This window comes from Miniopterus natalensis, chromosome 2, assembly GCF_054644295.1.
Source record: "Miniopterus natalensis isolate mMinNat1 chromosome 2, mMinNat1.hap1, whole genome shotgun sequence".
In the NCBI taxonomy this organism is placed as follows: domain Eukaryota; kingdom Metazoa; phylum Chordata; class Mammalia; order Chiroptera; family Miniopteridae; genus Miniopterus; species Miniopterus natalensis.
The window spans coordinates 158,807,641-158,834,329 of NC_142082.1; the positions used below are offsets into that span (position 1 = coordinate 158,807,641).

General features: G+C 36.3%; 2 protein-coding genes across 2 annotated transcripts in view; one reads left to right on the plus strand and one right to left on the minus strand.

Moving 5' to 3' along the window:
- On the minus strand, positions 1-10,491 carry GOLT1B (golgi transport 1B). Its single transcript, XM_016197403.2, has 5 exons — positions 10,350-10,491; positions 4,740-4,831; positions 3,438-3,616; positions 2,501-2,582; positions 1-705 (listed from the first exon to the last, which is right to left on the minus strand). Exons 1-5 carry the CDS (start codon positions 10,372-10,374, stop codon positions 667-669), a joined length of 417 nt encoding a protein of 138 aa, XP_016052889.1. The 5' UTR covers positions 10,375-10,491; the 3' UTR covers positions 1-666.
- Positions 10,444-26,689, plus strand: part of RECQL (RecQ like helicase) — a 23,569-nt gene continuing 7,323 nt past the window's right edge. The window contains exons 1-7 of the mRNA XM_016197404.2: positions 10,444-10,735; positions 12,952-12,999; positions 19,043-19,240; positions 20,496-20,675; positions 21,555-21,661; positions 23,690-23,888; positions 26,275-26,441. Coding sequence (XP_016052890.2) covers positions 10,444-10,735; positions 12,952-12,999; positions 19,043-19,240; positions 20,496-20,675; positions 21,555-21,661; positions 23,690-23,888; positions 26,275-26,441 — 1,191 coding nt within the window. The remainder of the gene's footprint in view (positions 10,736-12,951; positions 13,000-19,042; positions 19,241-20,495; positions 20,676-21,554; positions 21,662-23,689; positions 23,889-26,274; positions 26,442-26,689) is intronic.

Below are 26,689 nucleotides of genomic sequence, written 5' to 3' on the forward strand. Positions count from 1 at the left end.
TGCTGACCAAAGAAGTGCTCAGCTATAATTTAGAAACTAAAAGCTAGTAAAGAATGACCTTTGCATATTCCAACAGAGAATACCTAGTTCAGGTTTTCACCTGGTTTTAAAATATTAAGATTCAGAAGAATCGCAAAAGTTTTATTTTCACCATGTTTACCAAAAAAAAGTGATTCATACATCAAAACTGGGTTTTCCTTGGTTTTCATACATTAAAGTAACATCATCCAATTTAACTCATGCATCACTTTCAGAGACACAGTGCAAGTGGAAATATTTTTCCAATTGTAGTGGACATTTCTAAAAAGCAAATGCCTACAGGTGCTCCTGAACCTTCAAGATAAAAAGAATCAGGCACCATAGCTCTCTGAGGATGGCTGAGTTTCGCATATTGTGGAAAAACAATAAAAATTGCCTTCACGAGTTTCAATATGCATTGTAACAGATTTCATCTCCTTCAGCTTGCTTGCTGACTTCTTACATCACTTGATTAGAAGCCTGTTTTCACTGCTTCTTTGTAAACTGCTGTTGGTACTTTGTTGGTATACATTTTAAACTTCTGTAAAGAACATTACAAGCTATTTCATGTAATTTAATCTGTGATGAATATTCTTCAAAGGACTTTATAAATAAGACTATTTTAAATGAGTCTTCAATTCACTGTTGTTATACCATATTGTTGCTTTCTCCAACTTTATCTACAAACTGCAAGAAGAAAAACAGATAATTAAAAGAAGCCTTCAGCATTATAAAATATATCAACATTTTAAATATTGATTTAAAAACCCACTTTATCAGATTTGTGGAGATTTAAGGTATGACTGACAATGATTAATCCAGTACTACTCACCACCATCTTCTGACACGTAAATGTGTGTAAAAAAAATTTTTTTTCTAAAAGTTATTTTTGCACGACATGTTACACATATGAGTTTAAGGGTGCAACATGAGAAATACAACACAATGAATAAAAAAATTGGACAAAATGAAGTTAACACTGATAGCTTAACAAAAGAATAAAAAATTAAAAAGCTGAAATGTCACAGCCATTCATTCATTCATTAATGAACCCAATAAGATATTTCAACTGACCATTACTGTGGATCTCTTCTGGGCCTACGTAGTCTTTGAACAAACAGATTTAAGTCCATTAAGTACAATAATTAACAACAGCTATTGACTAAAAATACTTTAAATGTGTATCTGGACTATAGATGGAAAAGTGGTAATGACATTTAAATAGATGTAATGATGCAATCATAAATTTATAATTTTAACATACTTATATGTAAGTGGTTATTTACTTTGGTTACCCCACCCCAAATATAAAGCAACTGGGCTTTCATCAGCATTCCAGATGGTGATGCAAACAAATATTAAAGCAAACTAATAGTGGAGATATTAAAAGTCATGCAACCAAAGTGGTTATAATACCATCAAAATCTAGCAATCACCTAACTCTTTCATTGCACTATTCACATTTTCACTTAAGCATTTGTTATAATGAAGTAATAATAACAAGACACATAATTTGGGTGTTGATTTATGCAAATACTGAAGAATCCTTAAATTAAGGATATGAATAATGATTACAATTCTATAACTAGAAGTTTCACTAATTCCATGCTAAGTATAAACAGCACTGACTACTGTGAGTTTGGAGATTAATACCAATGAAATCAGGATATACCCCTACGTTCCAACATCTTTTTTTTTTTTAAATTTTATATTATGGCAAATAGGTGACTGGCACACTATAACAAAAAGTTGCTCTGAAAGTACTAATAGATTCATTAGAATTTTAAGGTAAATTTAGGTGGTGAGAAAGCACATTTTCTCTTCAAAGGTAACTTCTAATATGTAGGTTGTGTGGGCTGAAAGGTTCTGACTCTACCACTGACTTGAGGATAAAAAAAAAAAATTAGGCTTATAGTGGTACCTCTGGTTCTTTGAGAATTCAGTACATGCTATGGACTGTCTCTCAAGAAACATCTACAAAAATCTATGTGCAACTTTAGCCCCACATTGGAGAAATAGGTCAGAGAGAGCTGGGGACAGAATTTTATCATCTGATTTTCAGTATAATAGTGCTTCATTTAATTGTCTTAATGCATCTCATTTGGTGAGCTAGTCTAAAAAAGAAAATAAGAAATAGTGATGTCATTTTATGTTGCTTCTAAAATTAGAGATGATATAAAAGTTACCTGAAAAGTACCTTGAACTCTCAAAGTGAAAGGGAGCATAGCATATCAATCCGAGTTGTATTAAAAAATAGAGAACAGTATTAAAGAGGAGTACAGTGAGACAAAATTTCAGGCTTTAGATTTACCAATGATGATTTTCTCTGGTATTCATGGTAACTGTCATCTATGTGATGCAACCACTTATATTATAACAAAAACATCAATCATGTGGCAATTACTCTAATTTCTGGAAGTAAAGAGCATCAAAGAGTATTTTGATGGTTTAAAAATTATATCTTTAAATACAGATTACTTACTGATCTAATTCCGGGTAAATTTAAGATGGACCCAAGGACTGGCACTCTTCTAATGAAGCCAACGACCACAGGAAAGAAGCCCCTAGGAGAAGAAAACAACTGTTGTCTGTACTTGCACACTTTATTATCAAAGCAAACTGCTAACCAAGTAAAAAGAATGTGTCAAAATTTTGAATATTTTAGAGACTTCAAACTTCAGTTAACTTTTCTCACCTCTCCCAGGATTTGATTCCTTCCTTATGTTCTTATAACATTTACATATATACCTTTAACAGCATTACTACTATAATCCTACTAGTATCTTTATGTATTTTCCATATTGGAAAAGAGATTCTCTAAAGCAGATTTGGCACTTAATTCATATTTATGTCTCCTGTGGATAATATGACAAAAGACAAAATATTTACATTCCTTTAACACATTATTAAACCAATTTTACTTAAAGGTATTTTCTTACATTGCATACTATTGTTCACTCGGTAGCTGGCATTTGTAAAATACTAACTGTTCAAACCTCCCACAGTTTATTTAGTACAAAACTTTCTAATATGTATAAGCATTAAAGAAATTGCTATTAAGTGGCAGTAATTATGCAGTATCAGGTTCTACATATTAAAATGCTGGATCTATCTATCACTTTTAGTTGATGAAAATAGCAAACATAAAGAAAGTGCCTAAAAAGGCCAATAAAATGAATTTTATTAAATTAAAAATACTTTACAAGATAATTCATATCCTTACACAGGCAATTATTCACACCTGATAAATATTTTATAGTTGATTAAATTACTAAAACTATAATAAAAAATTCAGTGTTATCAAAAATCCATTCAAGAAAACTACAGTCTTCTTACTCATGCTGATGCAACTATCTGGGTTTCTGGAATTATTTGACAACTGTTTTATTGAAAGGAAAAAAGTGCAGTGAGTGCCTTACCTGAACAAGAGAAAGAATCCATAAATTTCGAAGATCATGCCTATCAAAGGCCAACCAATAAGGACTACAAATACGCCACCCAAGAAAAATCCTGTGGCTTTCATTTTATGTTTTTGGAAGAAGAATCTGAATGTCCTTTCTAAACCAATTACAAAAGCCAAGCCAGCTACAAATAAAACCTAAAGAAGAAATAAAATGCAACATAGAAAAAGTAGGTAAGCACACTGCATAAATTTGACTGTCAAAGGTAAATATTAAAAAAAAGGAGCACATCTGGCTTTTAATATGGGCAACTGGCCAGAGAAAACTACACTGCACACCAAGAAGCAGACCAAGGAGTGGGCTAAGCATGGTGAGAGCTGCAGCAGTACCCCGCTCTTCTCAATCCTTCCCTATCGTGAGTAAATGGAGAGAAAGAGAAACGAGGAAAGGTTAGTTACCAACCGCACTGCACCAGCAGTGACTTTCCCAGGGTAAGCTAGATGGCGGTGGCTTAATCAAATAGACGAATGGCAAGACGAAAGAGGGAAGCTGCCCATAAATATATCCTTGGTCTGCACACTTCACCCTGGGCTATAGGAGCTCCTATGGATGGGAGAAATACTGACATGGCCAAGGTGATGGAAGAAGAAACCATGCAAAGCCAGGAGAAGGATTCCAGTTTTATCAACTCCAGAATATCTGGTGATAGCAGTAATAAAAATATGGCTATGTGTTCTCAAATACATCTATATTTTGTATGTTTTCAGACAGTGGACAAGAAATGGTGATCTATTAGAAGCTTGTTTTTCCCCAAGTTTTATTTCCAAAAATCCTTGCCTTTCTTCATTAACTTTCTTCAGTGAAAAATACTTCATATATATATTGATTAATAAGTCAATGGTTAAGCTTCATATTCTGATGCCAATGCTGTTTACATTATTTATTAAAACATCAATTTTGAACAATTTTGTTACCCTTTATATTTACCAATTTGCAATTAAAAGCCCAATGGTAATATACACTCAAAGATATTTAATGGGGGCTATCAAGTCATCTACTTTTAACTCCTATTTAGAGGCAGCCTTGATTTATTTTACTGTAAATCATGTATCAAACACTTAACGTAGTCATGGAATTAGAAAACCTCATTAAGTGTTTACCTCTTGTTTAAACAGAGAGCTAACAGGTTTCATTCCTGATGGAAACAGAGAATGTAACAGAAATTTAAGTGAATTATTTACCCTAAATTTAATAGCAGGCAAGAATTCATTTGTAGCTAAAATTTTCTTACGAGGTTAAAATATATATTGAAAAACTCACATTTCCAATAGCCAGTAGTGCTTTGTCAAAAAAGAGAATCATTCCGAAGAACAGGAAAAACACTCCAAATCCTGTTAATCCCATTCCAATTTCTGCAATATAAATTATATGGTTAAGGGTAGAGAAAAATTACAGTTCCATTTAAATCTCTGTAAACTAAGATAATTTTTCAGTTTTTCTTTTGGCTGATATAAGAAAAAAGGTCTCCAATATTGCAGGTTAACTTTGTAATGACATTCACTAAGATTTATAACAAATTAACATCAACAAATTACCTTGAAATTTAAAATATAAATGGGAATTTCTAATTCTTATATAAGAGAGCATTTCTTATACACATACCCATAATAGAGAAAGATAAATCAGGATTATAAACCTTTGGTTATATATTTTTTTCCTTCCAAGAATCCCTCTGGCATCAGACATAAATATATGGGTTTACTTTTATTATTTATTTCCTTTCATATTCTATGACTATTATTTATATGGACCCTATCTGCAGTTCCTTCTTTCCCCTCTAAAGTTAATTCCTTCTATAACCCATAGAAATTGCTATGGTAGGTTAGTACAATTTATTTCAATACATTAGCAACAGGAAATACTTTGAGAATCAGGTAGTGGTCTCCTCAAAAGTTAAGTTTCAAAAGGTTAGGGATCCCTTTTAACTTCTTGATGTCTTATTATGTTATCTTCTACAAATTTATAGAAACTATGAATCCATTCACCTATTTAGTCTGTGTCCTTAAATAGCCTCTCCAAAGTTTCAAAGAATACTGTTTTACCTAATATTAATAGTCTGGGTTTCTGCTCTTTCATTCAGACGAGATCAGGCGAGTTCAGGGTGGTATGGCCGTAGACTGCTCTTTCATTCAAAAACAAAGAATTGTCGACCAACTCTTAGATGCCAGCAACTGTTCTAAGTACTAAGTGGTGGGTAAAGTGTAAGCTTTGAAGTCTGTGTATAGAACTAGGAATTTTATTGCCTTTATATTCTCCAGAACTCATCTTTTATAGTTTGAAGAACCTAACTTTCTAAGGTTACAGTTGTACATTTCTGTTAGTACTACAAAGCACAATCAATCCACTAAGTCACTTCCTTGATCAGTTTAGTTTTGTTTTTAGGAAATAGTTACCAATTCTAATTTTTCTAGAAGCACTATCTGCATAACATAATGAATCAGGGCAGAAACACAATCCTAAATACATTGTTAGTGATTTCTGATCTGTTACTTAACCTTTTTGCCTGGGCTCCAGAAAGCTAAAATCTAGGTGACAGCTACTTAAAAAAATTTTAAGCCATGTAAAATGTTTTGATGAATTTAAAATTTATATCATATACCTTTTTCTACATTCTCTACTTCATCAATTTACAGTTAACTACTGCCTTCCATTCCATGACCTCTTTCTCCCAGTTAGTCTGAAAGAATTCAGGTACCTGTCTATAAATACACTGATAAGTGTTTCCACAGACACTAATTTTTTATGAAAATTTGGGGCTGATACTTTCATGCTTAAATGCCTTAAAAGAATTTACCAAAATAACTGTTTCTATGGCAGACATAATTTCCCAGGAGAAAAGATGAACATAAGAGCAAGTGAAATTCCATTAAATAACTAATGAGCAGTTAGGATTTAACCACTGGCAGCTGAGTTAAATGAACATGACTAATTTCTATCTTTTCACAAATTATACTAATTACGTACAAATTTTGAGATGACTGTTCAAAAAGGAAATTATATGGAAATACATCTATTATGCATTGAGAATTTACCAGAAGTAGCCATTATAAGGTGCTTTCCACACCTTACGTAACTTAATCCTCCCAATACTACTTCAAGGTAGGTGTTATTGTTTTAGAGATGCCAGAACTTGAGGTTTAGAGGACTTAATTTGCCTAAAGTCACATTTCTTAAGCATTTGAACTCAGGTCCATTTGAAGCCAAAGTCTGTGTGCTTAGCCATTATGCCATACTGCTTCCCACAGAATTTTCAGGTTAAATATGCTTTGGTCCAATGAAACTTAGTGTACATTAGAGTACACTGAACTTCTGGGGAAGCATCTTTAGTTGGTTCAGGCTTAATATAATTAGCTTATCTAATATAACTACATAGGTGTTAGTAGAACTATTAGAAATTGACTGCAATCCTGGCCAGTGAGACTCAACTGGTTGTCATCCTGTGTACCGAAAAGTCACCAATTCGATTCCTGGTCAGGGCACATGCCCGGGTTGTGGACTTGATCCCCGGTAGGGATGTGGGCCGGGTGTGTACAAGAGGCAGCCGATCAATGTTTCTCTCTCTCTCTCCCTCTGTCTAAAATCAATTACATAGATATACACACACACACATATACATATAAAGAAATCGCAGTGAAAAAAAGACAATGTCTAAATATGGTTTTATATTTAATGAAATGTTTATACAAATATGTTGTAATTCCTTTAACAAACTGTGAGATGAAAAGTAGCACCAGCCCCATGTTTTGTATGGGCAACCAAAGACCACAGAGATTTGTAACCTAACCTTGACCAAAGATCAGCAAATGTGTATGTGGTGGTGGGCGCAGGGGCTGGAGAGGACAGGTGGTGGTGGTGTGGTCAGGCTGGGAATTCAAATCCAGTCTATAAGACTCCACAGTCTGAACAATAACATGGAAACCAAAACATTCTTGCTACTTTTTCCAGTGCAGTCAAGCAGATCTTTTTAGCATCTCTTCCAAAACTGGTACTAGCGTGATGCTCCCAAGTATTCCCTGATCTGAAGGGGTCAAAGTCTCAAACTGGCCTCATTGTGCCTTTTTCTCATCTCCAGAATTCCTTCTTCCCTATGCATGTGCATTCATAAGCCCATTGGTTATTAAAGCCCTACACAGATATACTTGCTCACCACCAGAATCAGACCCAGTAAGATAAACTTATCTTCCTCTAGTGCACTATCAAACCTTCATTCCTTTTGCCTGTGTTTAACAAACAATCTGATAAAAAGTAATCTAGTAAAATGAATTTGTCTAAAATAAAGTTTATTGTAGAAATTTTGTAAGAAAAGATATGCTTAATCCAATGGCAATTACTGTTCGCACTGTGGCATCTGATTTTAAATATTACTTTAAAGCAGCATTGTCTTTCTTTCTACGCCTTTTAAAAAAAAGAAAATGTCAGAATAAAGAACTCGAGTGACTATCAACTGAATTGAACTCAACTGAATATCATGGTAGAATTTCAGGCTATGTGATATAATGAAGTAAAGATTTAGAGGCAGCAAGAGAACTGCCCCACTCAGTTCCACTCAATAAATCTTTTTTTTTTGGGGGGGGGGGGGGGAGAGAGGGCTATTACAGAATCCCTTAAAACAGCCATGAATTGCTATTTATTCTACTCTGATCAGTACTTGGTCACCCTCTCCCAGAATCAGAATCCCAGAATAATATTGGCAAATCACTGGAATGATGGCCAATTCTTGCAGTTAAACACACACACAAATACCATTTGAAGTCCAAAAGGCTTTTGGTTCATTAATCATTTTGTGTTCCAATCCACTCTCCTACCTAAAACATTTGGCAGAAGAGCAGCAAAGAGCCCAATTTCATCTTTCTCATTAACTTAATGAAGTGAGGAGAATGCTTCCCATTCTGCCCATCTTTCAACCCCACTGTCTTGTTCTGATTTTTGGAAGGATGTAAATCAGGCACTTGTCCTGTAATAAGTCTTCAACACAAGAGAATGCCCATGCACAGGATAAAAAAATTCATATTTTTATCTAGGCAATAATATTGACTCAGCCAGATAGGAGTAATAATAATTTATAGTTAGACAGGAAAGCTACGTAGAGTTTAAGTACTTCTTCCAAGTAATTAGAATTAGACATAAATTCTAGCAATTTATGTATACAATTCTGCTAATTTCCTTGGACAACCTAATTTTAATTTTGGGTTGTAATCAAGAGGAACTGTGCTTCATAAAGAAAATAGGCTCCGAACTGCCTATGAAATTTCTCAAAAAAAAACCACAAAAAAAAACCTCTATAAGATCTCTCTTACTGTTGGAGCTATTTTTGCTATGAAAGAATTTCACCATTCTAAGACAGATCTCAAAGTTTACAACATCTTTTATATGCTAGTAGGGTACAAAAAGAGCAAAGGTTTTTAAGCCAGCAGAGTTGGGATCAAGCCTTGTTTTTCTAATTATGACGATACATTGAATTGCTTTAGAGCCTCCTTTAATGTATAAAAGAGATATATTCCTCTCTACTTTACAGGGCTCTTATAAGAATTAAGTGTAATTATTTATATGAAAGCACATGGTAAACTTAAAGATGCCATTATGCAACTGCTAGTTTTTATTATTTATTATTATTATTTTTTAAAGGACTATATATATTTAGATTTTCTCTGGTCAGAACAGATGAGGCCAAACGACCAAAATAAGAACTCTTCCTCGGCCAGGGCAGGTGGCCCCAAGGTGCAGACTCAGTCCAATCTCAGGAAAGAAGAGAAGAGAGCCTGACTGGGGTGCAGTGTGTGTGCACAACCTTAGGAGCTCTGTGAAGTTCAAGTCAGCCACAGCTTGAATCCAAACCTTAATACTCCACTTTAAAATAGAGCATTTAAAATGAAGTGTAATTTTCATTTCCATAAACTGTTTAATTCTTAAAATCTTGAAAATCCAAGTAAGTTAACCAGAATAAGAAATAAAAGGCGTGGCTGATAAAACAAAATGAGACAAAAAGACTATCCCGACCATCCAAAGATAGGTAGCACAAGGTAGATAATGTAAATAAAAATTATTTAGACTGGTAAAAAGGAGTAGAAAAGTCGAAGTGTTATAGTGAGAGAAAAAGAAACACATAGCAATGCCAATCTTAGAGATAAGAGAGTCCTGGAGAACTCCGAGGCATGCAGAAAGAGATGCTAAAATAATAAGCCACAAAGCACAATATACAATATCAACAAAAGAAATCCTTCAATGAACACAAAATGACTTTTTACTCTTTTGGAAGCATTAGCTGGTAGGAAAGTGAAGTCATTTCACGGGATTTTTGGAGGGCTGCTTCCATTGCTGGCAAAAGGCGCACATTCGAAATACGTATGAGCATATTTTCAAAAGGAGTCTATAATAGGTGACGTTTAAAATTCCGCCTCCCAGACAATCAGCCAGTAACTTGCAGGCGACCCCAAGTCAGTTATGCCCAGAAACGTCCTCAAGAGTGGGCCGCGGACGCCGCACCGCAAACTTTCCCCAGGGGCGGACCGTCCGCAGGAACAAAGCGCCCATCTCCCCGCGGGCGAGAGCGGCGCGAGCCCGACCCGAGCCGGACCCAGGGCGAGCGCTCCCCTCCCAGCTCGGGCGTCTCCCCGGACCCCACTGCCTCTCCTCCCGGGCCAGGTCTGCCCCTGCAAGTGCAACCCTCGCCCCCTCAAAACAGCCCTTCAGGTTCCCACAGCCCCAGCTCGGTTTCGCAGGCCGCCGCTCCCAACTCGGAGCTTCATTCATTTACCAGCACGGGGAGGGGGGCGGGGAGGGAAGGGGAGGGTGGGCGAGGGCGAGACCAAGCCCCAGCCCCAGCACGGGGTGTGCTGGGCTCAAGGCAGGGACCCCGGGGCAGGTGCTTACTCTGGGTGTCCGTTAAGGAGATCATGGCTGCAGGGGTGAGGACAACGACGACGGCGCCTCGAGGAACCCAGGGTGTGAAGCCAAGACCAGAGGAATGAAGCCGGGAAACAACCCAGGAGAGAGCCGCCACGTCTTCCGGAAACACGCAGCCACCGCATCCCAGCTCCAAGACGGCGTTCTATTGGCTAAACCCGCTCCCAATATCAACCAATTATCCGGAATCTTGTTCGGTGACTCAACGGTGGCCACACCCCCTGACCAATTAGAGGAGGGTCTTACTTGCAATTGGCTGAGCCCACCGACCCGGAAGGGTGGATGCTCGGGGCTGGAGAGAACGGAAAGCCTGGTGGCGGGAACTTTTTATTGGACCGCAGCGGCTGAAAGCGGTGGGTAGCGGTATTCGATTCGCGGCACTTTGGGGTGAGAGACCGGGGTGGCCGGGTTGGGGGGTTCATTGGCCCCTTGGAGAGAGTTTCTGCGGTCACTCCGGTTACGCTTGGAAAGGGCTAGTTTTCCCTTTTCCTGCCTGAAGGCGAGGCCAGTCTCTGGGGGTGCCTTCCTTCCACTTTGGCAGGGGAGAAACGAGGGCATTAATCGGCGTCCAGCTCGGGGGAACTCGGACCTTTAGACGCCTTCATTTTATCCGGCCTTTTCCATGCGGGCAGCTTGGTTACCACAGCCTGTTTATTGGCTCCCGTCGTTTATTGGGAAACAGCACTGGGGACGCCTGAGCTAAGGGAGGGTGTTATTAAATATCTGTTGCCTCTCAGCGCAGGTGGCGGGGCGAGGGGGGAGCTGTGTCTCCTGAACCGGTGGTACCTCAGTGGCGTGTCCTCCAGCATCAGTGACTGGGTGTGACACTGTAAACGGTTTCTTGCGCGTGCTGCCAAAAATTCAGGAACACCAGAAGTCAACCCAGTGAGTCACGGAAGTAGTGAAAGTTGCCTGTTCACCAAAAAGACGGTTCGCTCGCTGGGAGCAATGAAACCAAAACATGTAACGAGGCTCAAGGGTGAATTGTTAAAGCAGCTTCTATAGGCAGAAGGTAGTGGCTGCTCATCTTCACACTGATTGGTTGTGATGTTAACATCTTATGAAATGGTAGGGCATTTGGTTAGTGGTTACCCCATTTCACTTCACGATTGTTCCAGTGTGCGTCAATGAGAGACGACCCAGGTTAAGTTAGTTTTACAAAGTAAGCTAAGTTAAGCTTTGTTTGTGTGACTGAACTGGTTTTGTCTGCTCAGGTGATTTTCAAGACTGGACTTCGTTTTTTATTTTAACAGTGCCTAGCTGTACTTCTGACCGACACATCAGCTATAGCTTATTAATTTCTGAACATATTGAGATATCTTTAATATTAAAACACATCATTTGGGGAAGGAATTTATGAGCATTTTTGGACAGTGTAATCTAAGAAGTCATTTAAAATAGTGTGTGTGTGTGTGGGGGGGGTTATAGGATATATTCTTTCATAAGGGGAGAGGTAGCTTCTGCTTTCAGTCTGAGCAAACCTGAGCCTGCACTATATTCAAAGCGGTTTGCTAGGCTATGTGAATACAGAGAAGAGACTCAGCCCCTGCCCTGCTGGAAAACCTTGCAGTCTAGAGAAGAATTGTTTCCACACAGTGGTGAAGAGATGTCTATATAGATAAAGAATTGAAAATCTTTGGTTTACCCCACTACTTCAATATGTTATAATGCCATGGCTATTCTGAACTCCTTAGCAAGGCAAAGACAACCTGCCAGAATTCTATGTGAGGACTAGCATAAGGTCAGCTTCTGGTTAAGGGTAGGACCATGCTGAAGCTACCTTTGGGAAATATTCTAAGTTACTTTTAGAAAATGTTGATTGTCCATATCAGAGTTATGGGAGGTGTTCATGGGGATTGTGGGCAACTTAAAGTTCCTGCCCTCAAGTCTCATCTCCTTTTGCTCATATGTATTCATATGTTTTAGTCATTCATAGGTAGGGAGAGGTCCTTAACACAAACCATGTTTTTTCCCTGTTCTCAGCTTTTCAGGCTCTCTCCTGAAATTTATACTCCGCTCCCCACCATGGAATAACAAACCCTTTTTTAAGATTGAGCCTAAATTGTAACTCTATAAAGCAAGTGTTATGTAAAATGTTAAATGATTAATTTTGGTATTTATGTTGATGAATTTTGCTTGATCTGGGACATTTGAATCTATCCAACTTGTTATTTATAAGATGGCTTCTATCCCAGTTTTACAAGTAGGGAAAGAAGCTGAGAGGAACAGGGTGTGTAATTTTGCTAAAATTATGCAGTGATTTAGTACAACAACTATTTAACCTCAAATATTTGCTCTTTTTGTTAAATCACTTTGTATCTGGTGATTCTTGTTGTATTATTTACATTGTACTTATTATATATTTATGCGACTTTGGATACTTCTCTGAAAAATAGAGAATTTTTCATAAAAATTAGTGTGGTAAGAGCCATGTAGTCTTTATTTCAAAGGTCCTTATTTAAATGTTACTTTCTAACATTTTTTGTACTTAGTGGTAACAGATAATCACTGAGCATAATCTATAGTACTGTTCTAAGAAATGTTGCTATGATTTTTCTTTCATTTTTAGAAAGATGTTTGGATCTCCAATTCAGTTTTAGAATGGCATCTATTTCAGGTTAGTGGAAATGATTACATTTTGTTTTTTATTCTGTTCTATTTTTACTTGCATGTTCTTTGAAAAAAATTTTGCTTTTCTCTGTAGCTTCACCTCATATTTGCTGTGAACTTAAAACTGCTCTAACTAAAAGTATTAATAAAAAGAAAATAAATTTAAAATATATTTGTTTTCATATATTAATCAAAGAACTTATATGTTTATAAGCACAACCCATGGACACAGACACTGGTCTGGGGAAGGCTTGGGGGTGGGGTGGATGTGGGGTGGAGGGGATCAATGGGTGTAAAAAGGAGACATCTGTAATATTTTCAACAATATTCAAATAAAATAAAAAAATATATATTTGTTTTAAAAATTCTGATTATAGCCCTGGCCAGGTAGCTGCTCAGTTGGTTAGAGTGTCATTGTGATATGCCAAGGTTGTGGGTTCCATCTCCGATCAGGGCACATAACAAGAATCAACCAATGAATGCATAAATAAGTGGAACCACAAATCAATGTTTCTCTCTCTCTCTCTCTGTCTCTTTCTCTCTCCTTCCTCCTCCTCCTCTCTAAAATCAATCAATAAATAAAAAGTTTTAAAATTCTGATTATAGAATTGCTGTTTTTTCAGTTTTTTAAAAATTATGGTAAATATACATACAAAATTTACCATTTTAACTTTTTTTAATTTTCACCCGAGGGTATGTTTTTCATTGATTCTAGAAATTGAGGAAGGGCGAAGGAGAGAAAGAAAGAGAGAAACACTGATGTAAGAGAGAAAGATTCATCGGTTGCCTCCCGTATATACCCTAATGGGGATCGAACCCACAACCTGGGTGTGTGTGCCCTACTGGGACTCGAACCCACAACCTTTTGGTGTATGGGATGATGTTCCAACCAACTGAGCCACACTGGCCAGGGCACCATTTTAACTATTTTTAAGTGTACAATTCAATGGCATTAAGTGCCTTCACATTGTTGTGCATCCATCACCAGTATCCATCTCCAGAATTTTTTCATCTTCCCAAACTGAAACTCAGTGTTAAACAATAACTCCTAATTGCCCCCTTCCTTGCAACTCTTGGTAACACTATTCTACTTTCTGTCTCTAGGAATTTGACTGTTCTAGGCCCTTCATTTAAGTGGAATCATACAATATTTGTCCTTTTGTGTCTAGATTATTTCACTTAGCATAATGTCTTTGAAGTTCATCCACTTTGTGACATGTATCTTTTTAAGGCTGAATAATATTCCATTGTATGTATATAACACCTTTTGCTTATCCATTTGTCTGTCACTGGACGTTTGGGTTGTTGCACCTTTTGGCTAATTGTGAATAATGCTGCTATGAACATTGGTGTACAAATATCTGAGTTCCTGCTTTCAGTTGTTTGGGTATATATCTTGAAATGGAATTGCTAGATCATAGGTTGAAGCTTTTGAGTAACCACCGTACTGTTTTACATAGTGGCTGCACCATTTTATGTTCCCACCAGCAATGCATAAAGGTTCCAAGGAGAATGATATGGTTTTTTTTGATAAAATTCTAGGAACCTAAAAATTGTAAAGTAGAAAATATAAATCACTTCAAATCTTATGCTCAGATTAATACTATCACATTTAATTTATTAAAATTTTAAAAATATTTTGTATGTATTGTTTTGTAACATGATTTTTAAAAAAGCGTAATGCAATGTAGATTATAGACATAGTGTTAAATAAATTCTGTGTTGTAAATATTCTAATACCTGCACTGTGTTTTGTTGTTTTGAAGTGACATTAAATAAATAATGTTACTTAATTTTTTAGTGTTGAACTTTTATACTATTTCTGTTTTTAAAACATAAAAAAATGCTGCCTTAAACATCTATGAATTGAAAGCCTTGTGTGCTTCTCTGATTATTTCCTTAAGATACATTCCTATAAGTGGAGTTATTTGAGATGTTTTTAAAGTATAAAAGAAAAACATCCATTTTCTTTTTCCCAGGCAGATACTCTTGGTATTTTGATATATGTCTATCCGTTATTTGTTCCTCTAAACTTGACCAGATTGCACTGTGCATATTAGTGATATCTTGCTATTTATTCAAGAGGTAGATGGCAGAGTTGAGGAACTTTTACTATGGTTATTTTTCAGTCTGCCCTTTGCTACATACTAGCTCTAATAGTAGAGTGACAAGATTAGGTTTTTTTCAAACTGTAAAGAAATGACTTTCTTAAATATGAGTCCTCCTCTACCCCCCCCCCCCCCAGCTTTACAAGTTATTTAAATATGAACATGAAAAAACAGTTACATAGGTTTTGGCTTTGCTCATTCCTCATTTTCACACTCTGAGGGTTATTAATAAATGGTAAGAATTTAAGTTATATTAAATGCTAACCGAAGCAGTCTTTACTTAGAGATTAAAATGAGGGTTTAAGAGATGCCACTGAACCTCAACTCAGTTCAGTGTGATAATTTTTTGGATTGCATATATTATTTTACTTAGTAAGACTTCAACTTGGTCAATGGGATATGACTTAAAAATAGCTGAACAATGAAATAGATAAATTTTATTTAAGAAGAGATGCTTATTTCAAATAATTGCTTTCGTAATATTGTACCTGTTTCAAATAAACCTACCTCTCTATTGTTCTATCCACATGTTGAACTATATTTGAAGTGCCTCTTTGAAATTGCCTTCAGATAGTTTGTTACTTTGGATCTGATCTTCCATGGTGGCAAATCACTTTCCTTTCAGTGTTAACTTCAGTTTGTGATATTGTTAGAAAATGTGCTGTTTCTGAAGAATGGCACCTCCCATGCATCAGCTGTAAGCTTAGGAACACTGCAGTGTGATCCCCACTCAATTCATTGTGCTCTTGAGATATAGTTGCCATAATAAGCCCTGTGCATTTGTAGCCCCTTTGTTATGGATCGTTGAAATCATATATTTGACTTTTCAATCTCATTTCATGTAGTAAAGTCTTGTGTTGTATATGCCAGCATTAGAGGTGATATATTTTGAACAAAAACATTAAAATACCCGACTTATTACAATTAGCTGTACTTTTTTATATTTTTAGACAATCAGGATTTTGTCTAAGATGCGATATGACTTTGTACCATGGGTTGACATTAACATCTCTGTCAGGTAGGGTTTGATCAGAGAAGCAGAGGCGCTGTGAGTGATATAAGGGATTTATTATAGGGATTAAACCTTACGTGATTATGGGAAGTGGTTAAGCTCTTTATGTATGTTTGTGGTGTGCCTGGCACTGGGCCTGAAGTTGGCAGAAGCAGCAGTCAGAAAAGAAGATGTGGCGGGGAGTGCAAAAACCAACTGCTACCTATGAAGGTGAACTTATCTTTCTTACTAGAACCTGTATTAGTCTCTCATTGCCTCATACCTTCCAATTTGGATGATGCAGAAGACATGTCAAAGAGCTGGAGTACTTCACATGGCGTTGCATCCACCTGGCTGAGGCTTCAGAGAAGCTGAAGAAGGAGAACCAACAGGATCTGGAGGAGCTGCAGGCCCTGCTGTTTCCCCAGAGAAATTTAGCAGCAGCTGCAGTTGTGGGCCCAGCTGCTGCCCCATGCCAGTGAGGTCACCAGCCCTGACCTTATGCTGACCTTCTTAAATATGGAAAATATGGCCACTGCTTCACTTCTGCCTTCCAGATCTCTGGCAGAATTCTCTTTGCCCTAACCTAGAGCTGCTCCTGGGCACTATTTTAGCACACTAAATCCAGAGTTTCTTATTGAGTCCATACCAATATATTTAGCTTCCTTCAATATTATATTCCATCCACCCTGATTTAGTACCCTTAGGAGCTCTTCCCATATATATTCCCTAGGTTTCTGGTGATAGATACTGACAAATGCATCTCTGGTGTGTTTTGTGTCTTCTCATGGGTGGACCACTTTTGTATCTCATCCTCTAGAGCTTTCTGGGTCTTAAAGCTCTTAATGAGAGGTGGTGGTGGGGAGAGCCTTAGGGGGATTAGCAATCCCCTTCAAAACAACCACTTCAGACCATTATAGGCATTTCAGGCAGGAGAAGACTATTTCAGAAAGGGAAGGAAGGGCAAAAGAGACTTGGCAGATTTAGTGACTCAAGGTCTCTATTTTGTTGGAATCTGCCCAGGTGGTCCCATTCCAATTGCAGAGTGTCACTTTGTCCTAATCAATGCCTTAACTTTAATAGGATTACCTGCAAAGTTGGAAATTCAGTTTGCATTATATTTCAGCCATCTGCAGGATTTATACTTAGGGTTGGTATTTAGTAATCTGGACCTTATAGCCACAGGAGGTAACGTTTCTTTTAGGACAGTCATAGCAACTTTGAGGTCCCTTTACTCTGATCCTGCATTTCTCTCCCAAAGTTCTCCAGCACATTTCAAAGCAGCCAATCATTCCCATTATTTTCACCAAAATGTTCTATGACAGGAAACACTTGGCCACTGAAGGGTTAAGTATCTCTAGATACTTAATTACTGGTGTCTATAGATTATAATTTAAATAACTTTATCTATTGCATACCATGGAGCACCATTGCCTCTTTTATTACTGCAAACAAAGGACATTCATATCTTTAAATCTAATCAGATCAGAGACCCAATCTCTGGTGGCCCAGAAGCAGTTCAGAGAACCCACCCTTAAGTTTCTGTTCATCTGGAACAGCACTGGGTGTTGGTTAGGTTTCAATCAGATGTAAGGGATTTATTATGGGGATTAGTCCCTGCCTTATCACAGGAGCAGGTTAAGCAGTCCACTGCTGGTCCTGAAGTCAGTTTTCCCAGCATTAGGGATGGAAAGATAGATGTGAAGTGTGGACAGGTAAGGATCAGCTGAAACCCACAAGGACAATGTGGAACCCGCTTGTTTCTCACTGCGACTTATGTTGATATGTCACTGCCAACAAGGCTCTGACTCCCGGGATGCTGGTACCTTGCGGAAGAGCTGGTGTACTTGCTACAGGAAGTTGGTAAAGAATTCAGAGAAGCTGTGGGCCAAGCTATTGCCCCAAGGAGAATCGTCAGGGGCTGGAGGAACTGGCTTCTACTCCATGCCAACAAGGTGAGCCAGAAGATCCATGACGACATGAGTGCGCTGCAACAGCATTTGACTTTATGCCAACCATCTGAATGTAAATCTGTCTATTTTTCCCACTTTCCCAGTCTCATGCAGAGTTCACTTGCGGCCAATCCTTACCCAGAATCCTACAGGGAAGGGAATTCTGGCAGTTGGTACAATACAAAGTCGCCATAACATTTTATTTTAAATCATAGCCATAAGACTTTATCTCATGAAAAGGCTTTCAAAGTGGACACTGAATAATGCAGGCAGATATTTGGAAGCACCAAGGACATCTTTAAATTTTTTCCAGCTTCTGTTGATGTGATGTCAAAAGGAATCTCACTTGGACTTTGTTTGATTAGAATCATCCATTAAGGCTTCTTTATAAATTAGTTATGATGGGGTTGTAATGCCAATTCCAATAGCACGCTTGATTTATTTTTTTACTTTTTCCATCATCTTGTTTATAATCATCCAATCCTTATCATGCCACCATGTGAGCCCAAATGTGAATGTTTTTGTGAAGTAATAGCTAAGAAGTTAGGGGACTACTTTTAAATCGCTTGCTTTTGCTTCATAGTCGGATCATTACTTGATTTAGGAGATTTTTGGACCAATGCCCTACAACATAATTAAAATAGATATCATTTATTAAGTGCATAACTGTGTATCAGGTACTGTATCGAGAACCTTCAATATGTTATCTCACTTAATTCTTTACAATAGTGCTTTGAAAACTAGATATTATCCTCATTTTACAGATGGGGAAATTGATGCTCAGTTAAGTACCTTGCCTGAAGTCACTCAGCAGGTAAGGGGAGGACCTGAGATTTAAGTCAGGTCTGTGTGACTCCACAACAAATGTTCTTAACCTCTCTGCAACACTTGTAAGTTTGTCTGTGATTTAGATGGTAAGAAATATCCAAAAATCCATAGGGAAGTCTAAAATTGTAATTGACTCTGTGTAGTCATTGAATCTTTTTTCGTCTCTCATAGCTCTAACCGAGGAATTGGACTCTGTGAACAACGAGCTACATGCAGTAGACATTCAAATTCAGGATCTTCTGGAAAGGCAACAAGAGCTTACTCAGAAAAGAAACACCCTAACAAAGAGAATAAAGCAGTGTTTGGAAGATTCTGATGCTGGAGGAAGCAATGAATGTGATTCTTCACCTGCCTCTTGGAATAAAGAAGGTTTACTCTTTTTTTTTTTTTTCTTTGCTAGTTTTTTTCTTCTTGTTTCTTTAAACTGGAGTCAAATCATTGTGCCTGGGTCAGTACTTTTCAGTAGGCTTAGAGGTATAACTGGCCATTCCTTACTTGGCATGGGAAACTTATAGGCAGACCATTCTTTATTCATATTCTGTAGTCTTTTTGAATTAAGCTTCTATTATTCAGACTTTATTATTTTTTCCAATATTTTAACTAAATTTTTACTAGAAAAATTAAACAATTAAAAAAACCTCAAACTTTTTGCCAAAGTCTAGTTCATTTTCCTGCTCTAGTAAACAAACCTTTTTTGATTTAAGATCCTGCCAAGCATCATGCGTATCATTAATTATAGTGGAACACACAGAAAGACAGATATCATATGATTTCACTTATATGTGGAATCTAAAAAAACCAAAACAGAAATAGACTCATAAATGCAGAGAACAAACTGAGGGTTGCCAGATGGAACAGGGGTTTGGGGAATGGGTGAAAAGGTGAAGGAATTAAGAAGTACAAATTGGCAGTTACAAAATAGTCACAGGGATGTAAAGTTCAGCATAGGGAATATAGTCAGTTGCATTATAATAACTGTATGGTGCCAAGTGGGTTCTAGACTTATGGAGGGATCATTTGTAAGTTATATAAATGTCTCACAACTATGCTGTACACTTGAAATTAATATAATATTGAATTTCAACTGTAATTGAAAAATAAACATTGGTGAACGACCAAAAAATGTAATAAAAGGAGTAGTTTAACTTGAGAACGAATTGCACTGCTTTTGTGGGCCTTGTTTTCTAGTGATTCACTTCTAAACAAAATATTTACACCAAAAATTCCAGGTAATTGTTAACTTTGTTCATGATATTTGAGTTTTTTTATGATACTTTGAATTCCTTAGTTGACAGTCACATGGTTTTTCAAATATCTGATCAAGCAACTTCTTTTGTGTAGGTTAATCCTCAACTGGCAAATGCTTTGAATTTTTTCTTTTTCTGATGTACTAGGTTTTTTCTGATGTACTATTACTTACAATATATCATTAAATTTGTTTTTGCTTTAGCTTAGTGAATTAAACTAATCTTAAAATTGTTATTATGAAAGTTAAATTTTCCATAGTATTAAAAGTCTCATGTATATTTATCTGATCCTGCTCTATTATAAAAGCAGCCATGCGTATGTGCCTCATTATAAACCTAAATGATCTAATGTATTTAGCTTATTTTTCTCTTTGTAGATTTTCCATGGTCTAATAAAGTTAAAGATGTTCTGCACAATGTCTTTAAACTGGAGAAGTTCAGACGGCTTCAGCTCGAAACTATTAATGTAACAATGTCTGGAAAGGATGTATTCCTTGTTATGCCTACAGGAGGTGGAAAGAGCTTATGCTACCAGTTACCAGCATTATGTTCAGATGGTATGTATTAATAAAGATGTTTTTAAATTGAAGAAATGTTATTTCTCTTTATATATATTTAAGTATTTTTTATTGATTTTAGAGAGAGAGAGAGAAACATAGATCAGCTGCCTCCCGTACACACCAGACTGGGGCCTGAACCCGCAACCTGGGCACGTGCACTAACCAGGAATTGAACCGATGACCTTTTATTGCACTGAACGATGCTCATCCAACTGAGCCATGCCAGCTAGGGTTCTCTTAATATATTTTTGAGTGTTTTAAAAAAGTTAAATAGTTCTGCCCTCTTCCTGAGGTTGTTTTAAGGAACAAACTATAGAAACATGAAGTCATATATTTTTAACCATGTAGAGTACTCTTATAGCTGTCAACAATTTCAATTATAAGAGAAAGGGGATAACTTCATTTAGTCAATAAACTATTCACTGATTTCTACTCAGAGTAAATTAATCTGGTGCATTAAGTGGACGAGCGCCAATGTAATATTTTCAACTCTACAGATTGCTATAGTTTTTTTTTGTGGGGGGGAGGATTTGGAATAAATTTTTCCTGATGTAATTGGATAGTATTTGACTTGATTTATATTAGTTCACTGAGATTACCAAAAATTCAAGGTGATAATACCTATCTTTATTTTTGTAGGACTGAATAAGGGAAGAGATTTCTGCTTAATCTTATATTTGCTTATTTGGCTTAGGATCATTTATTTGTATCTTCCTCCTTTATTAATGAGGGTAAGAAATAGTATATTGCTAAAGCTGCATTGGAAATTAGTCTGAATTGATGGGTGGTGCCCACAAGTTATGGTAAAGAAGGTGACTGGTTGAAACTTGTTCTGGTGGTGGTATAAAATTTAAAGTAGATTTTTCTCTCTTTCAGGTTTTACACTCGTGATTTGCCCATTGATCTCTCTTATGGAAGACCAATTAATGGTTTTAAAACAATTAGAAATTTCAGCTACCATGTTAAATGCTTCTAGTTCTAAGGTATAGTTCTGTATTTGTTTTGTTTTGTTTGTGTTTTTAACTCTTCACTGAAATAGGAGATTTAGCTCCAATTGAGTTGCTTATAAAATTAAAACTGATTTGCTATTTATATCAGGAGTTGCAAACTACTGCTAATGGGACATTTCTAGCCCACTGCCTATTTTGTATGGTTCATGAGTTAAGATTGATTTTTATATTTTCAAGTGATTAAAAAAATAACATTTTTTGAAGTGTGAAAATTATATGAAATTGAGATTTTAGTAACCATAAATAAAGTTTCATTGGAACATAACCATGCTCGCTCATTACATGTTGTCTATAACTTTGCACACTATAATGTCAGAGTTGAGCAGTTGTGATAGAGCCTGTATGGTTCACAAAACCTAACATTTGCTATCTGGCACTTTACAGGAAGTATTTGCTGACCCGTTTTGTATTGTCCGTTATAAAATAGCAAGGATTTTTAATTGTGTAATATAATTAAATACAAAAAATGAATGACTAACAGGATACCCTACTCATATGGAATTTCTCCTGTTTGGGAATGGGCTCTCATACCTTCATCTGCAGAATAAAGCATTTCCCAACTATTCTTTTTTAAAAAGCATATTATTAAAATTTTCAAAAGCATATAAAAGTAGAGAATAGTATAAAAACTGTCATATACCCATTAACTACCTTTAATGCTTATCAAATTATGGCCCCTCTTTCTTCATCTATCCACCTCCAATTTTCCTTACCTCCTTTCTCTTGATTTATTTATTTGAAACAAACCCCAGACATCATATTATTTTATTTGAACTTCTTCGATATTTTAAATCAATTCCTTAAAATCATCAAATAAAAATACTCAGCTTTCTCTGTCTCATCAAATCGTATATATATATGATATATATTTATTATAATATAAATATATATTTATTATATAGATTATTTATTTATTTATGTATTTATTTAAAATCATGGTCTAGATCAGATTTATTCATGATGTTGTATTTGGTTGATATATCCATAGATTCCCCTATTGCTTTTTTGCTTCTTGTGCAAATTATTTGTTGTAGAAACCAGGTCCTTTGTCCTGTAGTTTTCTACACTCCGAATTTTCCTGATTGTATCCTTGTGAAGTTATTTAACTTGTTAGATCTAAAAGCTTTATTGGATTTAGATTTGGATTTTTTTTTTTTTTTTTGCAAGGGTATGTTTCCTATGGCATCAGTCAGGAGTAATACCTTGTTATTTTTTGGGATGTTAATCTTGATCAGTGGGTTCAGGTAATGTCTGCCTGCTCTGTAATCAATTTCTCTGTCAGCTTTTCATCTAGTGGTTTTGGCAGCCACTGATGATTATTTCTTACCTCAGAGCTGCTATTTAATTAGGGGGTTACAAAATGATAGTTTCTAATTCTATCACTCCTTTATATATTAGCTAAACTTTTTCTGTAAAGAACTTTTTTCTTATTAACTTTTTACAGATTGAAAATTCTTTTCTTTACCAGTTTTCATAAAGAGTTGGTTTCCAGCATTTTTCAAAGGTAGTTAATAAAGTCTTCCCCCCCCAAGATTATGAGTAGATTTGACAGCATTATTAAAGTAGGTAATCAAGAATATATTGTGTTCACAGAGATATGTAGTGATTACAAATATAATGTTAAAATTAATAACACCTTTATAACCATAGTTATTGCACTTAGATCACATTTTGGCACTTATTACGAACAATCTAGAATTATGCCTTCATAGAATAAGTGCTTATTAAAATAATTTGACATTCATTTCTTGTTATTTTTTTGTCAAATGAGATTATACTTTTATCAACAGTTTGGGTATAAGTAAATAGCCAAAATTCTATTTACACAGCTGTCGTGAAGTTTAGTACTGGAACATGGTTTCAGTTTTAATGAACTAAATATCTGCTGTTAAACAGCCCAGGGCTATTGCTTTTGAGTAATGAGCATCTTCATTGACCACTTAGTATTGCAGCCCACTAGCTTAGTTCTATTGTCATTGTGTCTGTTTTTTCTTTCAATAGGAGCATGTGAAATGGGTTCATGCTGAAATGGTAAATAAAAACTCCAAGCTAAAGCTAATTTATGTGACTCCAGAGAAAATTGCAAAAAGCAAAATGTTTATGTCAAGACTAGAGAAAGCCTATGAAGCAAAGAGACTTACACGAATAGCTGTGGATGAAGTTCACTGCTGTAGTCACTGGGGTCATGATTTCAGACCTGGTATGTATGTTGTATCTGGAAAACTTGGATGCTGGGGACTATTTTCTTACACAGCTTTATATGATGGAAAATTCCTGCTTCCATTAAAATTATCCTCTTGGGTAGTTATTACTCCTTTTCTCTTACCTTAATATAAGGAGAGCCAAGACGCAAAATCTTTAATCTCTTTTACTCCCTCCAAGGTAATGTTTAGCCTAATTGCCTTTATCCTTTAAAGCATATATCTGTTAGCAAATACACTGTTCCACCTTTAGCCGTAAAGATTTACTGATCTAGGTTCTTCACATCTGGTGAGGAATTCACATCTGCTTCAGAGTTTTCGTTAGCATCCACTTCAGGACGTACACCTAACTAACTCGTCAGTGGTAAAGTTCTATCGGATATTTTAGTAACCCTTTTCTTTACTCTATCCTAATTCTACCATCATAGCCTGAAGCAGGTTACTCAGACTTGTTCTGTGTAAAAAAATCTTAAGTTAAAAAAATTTTGCTCTATGATTTCAACCTTTTACTTTCACACTCATATGGACCCCTGAGTTCCTGAGTTTATTGAATCACACTCCCTCCTCCACCACCCTACTCAGAGGTCACCGAGGACCCCACTTCCCACTGGGTAAATCCAGTGGTCTCATCTTCATTCCTCTTCCACTTAACTTCAACAGCATTTTATACTGTTCACCTCTCACCTTTACACTTTCCTCTCCTTTGGTTATTATGATTTTTTCCCCTCCCCATTCTCACTTCATTTTTCTTCCTTTGCCACCTCCTTAAATATTATTGTTGCCTTTGTCTCTGATCTGTCTTCACTTTTTCTTACACTTCCCCAGGGATAGTAGACTCATGGCCTGAAGACAGTTCTCTACCTTCAGAAATATTTGGGGCACAGGTATTTTTAAAAATTTTGGTTTAAATGCCTTAGGCTGTATGTATAGGTGTTCTACTGAGGGCCCTTCTATCTTAACCAGACTACTTCACAGAGTTGTAATTTACTGTTTGGATTCCTGTAGCTTTGTAGTATCATTTGAAATCCAGAAATGTGACACTTTCAACTTTGTTCTTCTTTCTCAAGATTGCTTTGGCTATTTGGGGGTCTCTTGTAGTTCCAAATAAATTTTAGAATTATTTGTTCTAAGTATTTTGAAAAATGCCACTGGTATTTTGATAAGGGATTGCATTGACTCTGCAGATTGCTTAGGGTAGTATTGACATAACAATATTAATTATTCTATTCGTGAGTACGGTGTATACTTCTATTTATTTGTGTTTTGTTCAGTTTCTTTCATTAATGCTTTATCGTTTCAGTTGTATAGGTCTTTCACCACCTTGGATAAATATATTTCTAGGTTATTTTATTATTTTTATGCAACTGTAAATGGGATTATTTTCTTAATTTCTCTTTCTGACATTTGTTATTAGTGTGTAGAAACACAACTTATTTTTGTATGTTGATTTTGTATTCTGCAACTACTGAATTTATTAGTTTTAATAGTGTTTTGGTGTAATCTGTAGGATTTTCTATGTATAATAACATGTTATCTGAAAATAGTAACAGTTTTACTTCTGTTAAAATTTGGATGCCTTTTTTTTTTCTTGCCTAATTGCTCTGGCTAGGACTTCCAATACTATGTTGAATAAAAGTGGGGAGAGTGGGCACCCTTGCCTTGTTCATGGTCTTAGAGGGAAAGCTTTCAGTTCTAACTTGGAACCATATAGGAAATATAGTTTCCTGCTTACTGGTGTGCAGTAGATCCAAGCAGCACATTCCTCTGTGATTTAGCCTCACTGAACTGCTTGCTGTTATCTCAGCCCCGCTGAGTAAGTTTCATGCCAGTGTGTCTGCAGTCTTCATGCTGTTTCCTCTGCCTGATGTTTTCCTCATCCCTTCCTAAGAACTTCTGCTTATTCTTCAAGACCCAACTCAAATGTTAGCTCCTTCAAACCTTCACAATTTCCCAAGTGGCTACTCTCCTCTGTAGTTTCATTGCCACTCATGGATGTTCCTGGTGATAGAAGGGTTTAGGCTGATGGCCTCTTTTATCTCGTCAGTTGTAATAGACTCAAACACTATGGCTACTCTCACTGCCTCTTAAATCCCCAGTTCAGCAGGTGTAGGCCAGTGCATAGCTTACTGCAAATGTTAAGTATTCACTCTCTTCAACAGGAAGTTCCACCCGTGACCAAGAACAGTGTTTTCCAAGAACCAGTTAAAAGTATAATAAAACCAATCTATGCAAAAAGGCTAGGCTGCAACTGCAGATTTCCTGAGATAGCTAGCTATGGAAATCAAATTACAGTAATCCTTGATGATTTCCATCATGTTAAAAGGCTTCATTTACACTGTTCCTTAAAGGATAGAAACAGGGCCACTTTGTATATTCTTTTTCCAGATTATAAAGCACTTGGTATCTTAAAGCGGCAGTTCCCGAACACAGCACTGATTGGGCTGACTGCAACTGCAACAAGTCATGTTTTGAAGGATGCTCAGAAAATATTGTGTGTTGAGAAGTGTTTTACTTTTACAGCTTCTTTTAATCGGCCAAATCTTTATTACGAGGTATGTAACTTGTATATCAACTAACAGCTTCTGTGAAGGGTTGTGGCAGAGAGGTTACCTTTTCCTTGGTTATTTACATGAGTAACAATTATTTTTCTTTCTTTTTAATCCTTTTAAGAATAGACTTAATATTTTTTTAGTTTTCATTGAATAGTTAGTTATGCCGTGGTTTATGTTTTTATAAAAGTAGCCCCAGAAAATAAAGTCTCAGTCTTTACAAGTTATTCACTGAGTCTGTGCCTCCTCAG